This window comes from Alligator sinensis, unplaced genomic scaffold, assembly GCF_000455745.1.
Source record: "Alligator sinensis unplaced genomic scaffold, ASM45574v1 scaffold648_1, whole genome shotgun sequence".
Taxonomy (NCBI): domain Eukaryota; kingdom Metazoa; phylum Chordata; order Crocodylia; family Alligatoridae; genus Alligator; species Alligator sinensis.
In genome coordinates, this window is record NW_005842353.1 from 928,386 (window position 1) to 936,154 (window position 7,769).

Sequence of the window (7,769 nt, forward strand, 5' to 3'; positions counted from 1 at the left end):
ATGTACTTGAATAACAGGCTTATGCATCTTGCTGAAAGGAGGCCTAACATTTTATGCATTTTTTTATTTACCAAAGAATGTATAAAGATATTAATTATTGTTGAATAATTGGCTTTGTATGTGCTTTCTTTGGTCTGTCTTTGTTTTGTGGTCCTGGACTGAGATTCTGACCCCTCTGAACCTGGCAGTAAAATCCCCATTGATTTCAATAGGAGCAGTATTTCACACCCAAACTTTACATTCCAACAGAGATTTTTTTCCAGTGATAAAATAAACCAAGATTAGAATGAACACACACACACATCCAAAGAAGGCTACTATTTGAACTAAAAAAAAATCCCTACTCTAAATTACATCAAAATATGACATGAATGAATTAAATATAGAATAATCAGGCCATAACTAAGAGACTAAAATCATCTTCATGTAAATCTGGAATATTCACTTTTGTTCAAAATGACATGAAATATTCCCATCTTGCCTAAATCTCCCTGCCTTCAAGAAATATTTGGACTGCTGCATTGCTTCTATTTAAAAAAAAAAAATCACGTTTACCTGTTCAATACTGGGCTTTTCAAATGGAGGGCTTTCCAAAGATCCTTCTACTACAGGTTTCCCCATCTGTAAAATGCATTTCCTCAAAAGCTACAAAAAAGCAACATAACTTTTTAAAATGGTTAACAGTTGACAATCAGCAAAAGCCATGGTCATATAATGTACAACTATTATTAAAAATTGGTGGCATACATTACAATCTTTATTCACTGCTACATTAGTTTCAAAGTTAATTACCTTGCCTCCTGAAAGGCACCAAAGAAAGACTGAATAAGTCCCATAAAACTAAATTACAGGCAGTCCTCAACTTACGACATTTCAAGTTACATCAAATGGCACTTACAACATTTGTAAATTAACACCCTGTTTCGATGTTCCAAGGCAGGTTTCACCTTTACCATGCTGGACACACCTGCGTCCAGCTGGTAAATCTGTTGTGGTGAGGGGGGAGAGGGGAGGGAAGAGGCACGTGGAGGCAAATCAATGCCCCTGCAACAAGGGAGGGATTATGGCTGGGGCTGGGACCTAGGCTGGGGCAAGCACTGCCCTGCCAGGGCAGGAGGGCACGGGGAGGGGATGGGGTGGCTCCTGCCGCTGCACGCCACAGGTCTGGGGGGCTATGGGGGTGGGTGTGTGCCCCGGATCTGCGTGGCGGGGCCGGGGCCAGGGCTATGCGTTACGTAGAAGGTGCTGGGAGTGGGGGCTCTGCCCTGCCCCCGCTTGTCCATCTGGGACAGGGTGGCATGGGGTGGAGGCGCTGTGCTGCCTCAGACAAGCAGCACGCAGCAATGAAACCACTCCAGCCTCCCTGTGCCTCCTGGGTGAGCTGCGGTTTTGCCCCACCAAATGGTGGCAGCTGCAGGGCAGAGCAGGGGCATGTGCCCCTGGATTTGTGCATGGTGGGCAGCAGAGCAGGGGCTATGGCGGGCTGCAGCTACCCTAAAATTCCCCACGGCCCTTGCCACCCACCTGGAGCAGCACCAGCCCAGGCCACCCCCAGCAGATCCGGGGCACATACCCCTGCCACCACTCGCAGGGCCAGAGCAAAACTGGCTCATTTGAGAGGCGCAGGAAGGCTAGAGCAGCTCTGCTGCTGCACGCTGCTTTTCTGAGGCAGTGCATTGCCTCCTCCCCACGCCCCCCTACCCCAGCTGGACAAGAGGTGGCAGGGCAGAGCCCCCACTTCCAATGCCTTCTGCGTTGCCACGGGGGAAGCAGCCGGACAAGCTGCAAATTCTCCCATGGCCACCCACAGCCAGCACCGCCAGAGTGTAGCCCAGCACTGCCCGCCTTACCACAGGGGAAGTAGACAGATGAGCCATGGCTTCTTCCGCGGCCACCCATAGTCCCCAGAGTGCAGCTGCTACAGAGAAATTAACGAGCAAAAGAGGAGAACATCTGTCCAATCTTCCTTGGACAGAAGGAAGATTTACTTTCTCTAAGAAAGTTTACTTTCTCTAGAAGAAAGTAGAGAAGGTTTACTTTCTCTAACAAAGCAGACAAGACTCCAGGAAAACCTGCAGTCAAGACTCCTGAGAAGACATCAGCCAAGAACCCTTCAAAAAGTTCAAACAAGAGCTCTTCAAAAAGTCCAGCAAAGTCACTTCAAAGAAGTCCTTCCAAATCAATAGGATTGCTATTTACAATATAAATACATGAATGTAGCTACATTACTCATCTATAATTGATTAAGTATAAAATTCTGGGTTATTTTTGGTGAAAATAGGGTACCAGGCCTTGGTTCCGGAACCAATCCCCCATTTATAACATTGTTTCCTATGGGAAAATTGGTTTGGAGTTGCATTTCAATTTAAGATGCAGTTTTCAGGAACCAGTTGTGGTCATAAGTCCAAGGACTGCCTGTAGCTTCATTGTTAACTGGCTTTGCATGATTACTGATCAAGAAAAGTTGTGTTAATGGTAGAAAATAACATAGATGTTGACTTTGTGATAGAGATTTAAATCACTGGAATGACTAAAGTACTGTAGTACAGTCATGGCAAAATCTACCCAGAATTAACCAGTTTAACATTACCTTAGAGAAATATGAATTTACCCTAAAAGCAGTACTAAGGCAATCTAAATATCATGGGCCATTAGGAAATTAAATCAGTATGAAAATAAACAAATTAAAAATCCAAAAAGATGCTACACATCTTCAGCTTACCTTGAACAGGTAAAAGTAAACTTGTTTGGTGTCCGCATCTTCTTCTTTGTGGACACAGGTGAAAAGATATTCCACATCCAACACTATTCCCAACAGCCTATTCATTTCTTCTTCAGACACATTCTCTAAGTGAGACACATGAGAAGCTAAGTAAAAAAAAAAATTTTTTAAAAAATGTTAAAACCCTTATAAGCAAACACAAAATCACCAGCGGGTAAAATGTTCTACTGGCCAGAAGGATGAAATGGTAGAAATGACTTGGAGAACCAATCCTAAAATCACTCCCACCATTAAAATATCACATCTCATCAGAGAACCCTTCAAGCAAAATACTCTTGATGGATTTCTATATTGCTTTCACAGATGATACCTCAGGACACGGAGAGGATAAGCAACCTATCCAAAGAGAATGTCACCATACTCAAAACAAAATGCATAACAGTCGTGTCTGACACCCTTAATCTAAGCAATATTTAGGGACTAATCTACAGAGGTTTATGAATTTGCTACTGCCTTCAAAATAATGGATCTGGTTCTTCAGCCCACAAAGGAGAGGCTCATGGTTTTTAGCCCAGTACTCTCCAATTCAGTTCACACAAATGATATAGCTAGGGTGCTTTTACAGGTGGCAGATTAATCAGCAGTGAGAAAAAATGTCCTGCTTTCTGACTGGAATTTTTTGCTTGCCAATAGGCATTAGTAAATTTTTGTGACTACATACACATCATAGAGTCCCAAGTATGTGCAGGTGGTTACATTTATGATGGTGCTGCTGTACATTCCACAGACTCTTTTGAGCAGAAACTTTTTGAAAAGTATAGGGCTTTCCAAATATAAGGCTAAATTTTCAAAAACCACCTTTTCCTTTTAGCACCTGCAATAAGCAAACACAATTCTGCATTTACACATTTTCAGAGCCTAAGTTTTGTATATGGAAAAGGAGAGTGCTATTGAGAGCTGATCTGAAAACTTAATCTAACAATAAGTAAAAGAGAACAGAGTAATTAAAAATAAAGTCCGACCTTGGTAACAGATATTTTTGGCTCGTGGTAAGAGATTTTAGCTGGCTTCTAATGAAGGGACCTTATTTGTCTCAGCTGCAGATCAAAACGTTGCACCTGAAGCACAGCATTTTTGCAGGTCTCCCTAGTCCCTATAGACTGGCTGGTGGGTTTGAGATTACTATAATTTTAATCCAGTGATAAGGATTTGAAAGATGCCTCTTCAATAATAGCTGCAAAACAACAATAAGGATGATAAAATCCTCTAGCTTCCATTCCATTAGATTAGTAAAATTAATCCAGAAGGACTAAAGAGGTTTAAATTATTAAAGCATTAAAGAGACAGGCTATCCCTTAAAGATCAGTTATTTCTAGCTATATCAGTTAAAAACTCAAAAACCAGCTATAGTACATGGCTTCCACAAAAGACTGTGTTACAATATTTATTTCCCTTCTTCCTTTTATCAGAGACAAGCTCTGTTGCTCAAATTCTAAAAGACAAAGTACAAAATGAATAGGCTCCTCAAGAAGCAAATCAAACATACTATGTGAATAACCACTGCCTTTATTTTCATCATCTCAAGGGTGGTTTTTCACTGTCTATAGCAACTGCAAACGTTCAGTCTGGCTTTCACTTGTTAAGATCAATCCTCAACTTTTTTGTGTGTGAGCAAAGCAAGGAAGCTACCTATTTGTCAAGACTTGGCATTGTACCAGTCTCAAAGGAAACCAGAGTCAGGAGGAAATAACCACTTCATGGTCCTATACTTCAAAAACTTGAGCACTTGAATAACTTTACTCATCACAGTAGTCCCGACTTAACTTCATGAGGCAATTCAAATACGTACGTTTTTGCAAGATCACAGCTCTTGTACACAGCTCCTCCTACTGAATGTTTTCAAAGTTTTCAGATTTATAAGCTTATAATACATGTCAAGTCAGCATTTCCCAACCTTTTCCAGCCCAAGGCACACTTACATTAATACAAATTTACCATGGCACACCTGTTAAGACATTCCCTATTCACATACCTATTGTAGCTCATTGCCATGGCAAAATTCTGTGGCACTCCTGTTCATTTCTGACAGCACACTTTTGTGCCGTGGCGCACTGGTTGGGAAACACTCTTAAGCCTTTTAACATTAAGAGGTTTGCTAAAAAGTTATACAGATTGTCTTAGAAGTGATAACATAGTTAGAGTTAAAATATTTTGTCAATGTAAGCCTGTATTCTTCAAGCATTTATGGTAAGAAAATACCCCCCACATTAAAATCCCCCATATTTATTGTCAGCGCAGAAGGGATATTTCACTTCAGAAAGTTTGATTAGGCCTATGCAAATCCACTAGTTTCAGTGGATTTGTACAGCTATAAGAGAAAGGAAACGCCTAGAAAATTTAAGAACATCTATTCCTTTTACTTAAAGGAGCATTTATGATATGATTTGATGTTCTGAACATTCTGCAACTGAAGGTGAGATAGTCATCACAAGCTATCTTCTCTAATTTAAAAATATTCTGAGTTCCAGCAGGGTAAAGTTTTTCCAACTTTGTCCTTGAACAAGATATGAAAGTTTAATACTTCCAGCTGTCAGTTCCAATTTTGCAAAAGCAATGAACTTTCCTTCTAGATCAGCAGTGCATTAAAAATTGATTGCATAGTAAAGAAACTTTGGAAACATCTAATAAATAGAAAATATCAGCAGTATATGCCAGTTCCACTCACTTCCTGTACAAGTCAGCATACTGTATGTTATCTTGACTTCTATGTGGCAATATGTCAATGATTTGCCATACAGAAGTAGAAACATGCTGGTGGAGATCCTAAGAGCATTTTTCTTCAGATGCTTTATGCATTTACCATAGATTACAAGTAATTCATTACCAGGGTACTTGGATTTTAGAATATTAGTCCAGTGGACTACTTACATTGATATTTTGGCAGCACACCTCTAAATTCCATTAAAACCTTCCTATATAGAAATGCTTTCTTCCCCTTCCCTCCACTGGCATCAAACACCACCAAACTGCACAGAGCTGTGCAACCCCAATCAACTGAATTAACCAGTCAAAAATCAGATATGGTAATTCTCCACAAGAATGACACTTTTTATATCCTTCTGCATTTACTGTAGTGCTAATTACTCCACAAACATTAGCTACCATAAAAGAGAAAATCTACCAGTCAGTCAAAATGCATCTGAGCAATGTAGCTACCCTTGCATAATAATATGGTAACTGTCATCAATCATACAATAAGTAGGTTCACAAGTAGATAGATAAAATCACAAATTTGAAGGACTGAGTTATAAACCCCAAAGAAGAAACCCTGATTATTCTACTGCAGAGGTTCCCAATTTTTTTCTTATTGCGTACCCCCTTCGGAATTTGCCAGCTACTTGAATACTCCTACAGCATATGCTTTATATTTTAACTTCTTAAATGCCAATTATTAATGGCATTTAATGAAAATTAAATCCACCATTACACAATTTCTCCCATGTACCCCCCAGAGGTATATGTACCACAGTTTGGGAACCCCTGTTCTAGTGTAGAGCAATAGAAACATGATATGTTATCACATTTCACATGTATATTAATAATGCTATAGTCTTCGTTTTGTAAGAAAAATACAGAAACAGAATTGGGGGTTTAAAACAAAGTCTTATCCTATGCAAGGTAATGTACTCTAATTTAGTCTTAGTTTCATTATGAATGCTTGTCTTTAATGGAGAGACCATTATAATGAAAAAGGAACAAAAAATGGATTACCTAACAGAAGTCCTAATTTGTTACATTCTCTGTCTCAATAATATATCTTCTAAAGTTCAGACTAAATGATAGCCTCAAAAAAACCAAATGAACAAGCAAACAAAAAAACACCCACCAAAATATGTACAGTATGTGGTACGGTTTAAGACACTGAGGATTCTTCCATGAAAGTTCCCACATGCAATTTGGGAACCCTGTGTGTCAGGCACGAAAGAAATGTAACAATCTCACTTTCCTTTTATCCAACATTGGCTTACATCAGGGATGCTCAACCCCTGGCACCATGTCATCTGATCCTCAGGCTCCCTCTAAGTGTGTGGGGAGCCACGCAGACCATGGCCCTATGTGTTAAATTGGCCACACAGGGCAGCATGGGGACCAATTCCAGTGCATGGGTCTGGGCAGGGGTAGTGGGGGCCCTGGAGCCCAATCTCAGCATGCGAGTCTAGGCAAGCAGGGTGTGCCCACCTCTGTTCTATCAGGCGTTCTCTTGCAGCCCTGGCCTGGACTATTGATCTTTTCTGTCCCAGGCCTGGGGGTGGACCCCAAAGGCTACCCCGGCTGACATCCAGGGTTCCCCTTAACTCTCCTGCCACGACTTTGAATGGAACCTCAGTGCTGCCACAACTTTGAATGGAACCTCAGTGGAGGGGTTCCCCCTTGAGGTAGCCTTCAGGGCCATCACGCTGCATGGCGGACACTCATGGGGCTCCGACCTCCCCTACACCCCAGCCACTCGCCACCTTCGATCGTGGGTCTTCTGGCCCTCTAGTGCCCCCGGCTCTTCTCGGACTCTACCCTGGCCTCTCGTGGCTCTCCGGCCATGGGCCTCCAGTGACCCTGGGTCTCGGCTCAGGTGTGTAGGCAACAAGGCCCTTTTGTCTTAGCCTTGTCTATCCCTTGACCCAGCTCCCTATTTCACCCACACCGTGACTCACCGTGCAATCCCCACCACCGTGACTGCTAGAGCAATGGGATCAGTGGGCCCGGAGTCCCCACAGGAATACACAGTACCCCTCGGTCTGCGGGAACTGTGTTATCCCGGTGCCCCTGTACCCCCAAACCTGGTGGCTGGCCCCACTCGGGGCTGTTCCCTACGTTAGCTTCTCAGCCTATTTCCCTATCAGCTTCTCAGCTGGCTTGCTGGTCAGTTCTTCTATCGGCTAGCCAGTCAACTTCCCTTCCAACTCCTCTGCTGGCTTGCCCCCGCTGCGGGCTTCTCTGCCGGTGCCTCTGCCGGAGCCTTCGCTGGCTACCCCGCCGGCTTTCCCTCCCG

The 7,769-nt window shown here is 42.5% G+C and overlaps 1 protein-coding gene across 1 annotated transcript in view; it reads right to left on the reverse strand.

Annotated features, from left to right (window-relative positions):
* KAT2B (lysine acetyltransferase 2B) overlaps positions 1-7,769 on the reverse strand; it is an 88,647-nt gene that overhangs the window by 57,453 nt on the left and 23,425 nt on the right. The window contains 2 exon segments of the mRNA XM_025210506.1: positions 556-645; positions 2,723-2,868. Coding sequence (XP_025066291.1) covers positions 556-645; positions 2,723-2,868 — 236 coding nt within the window.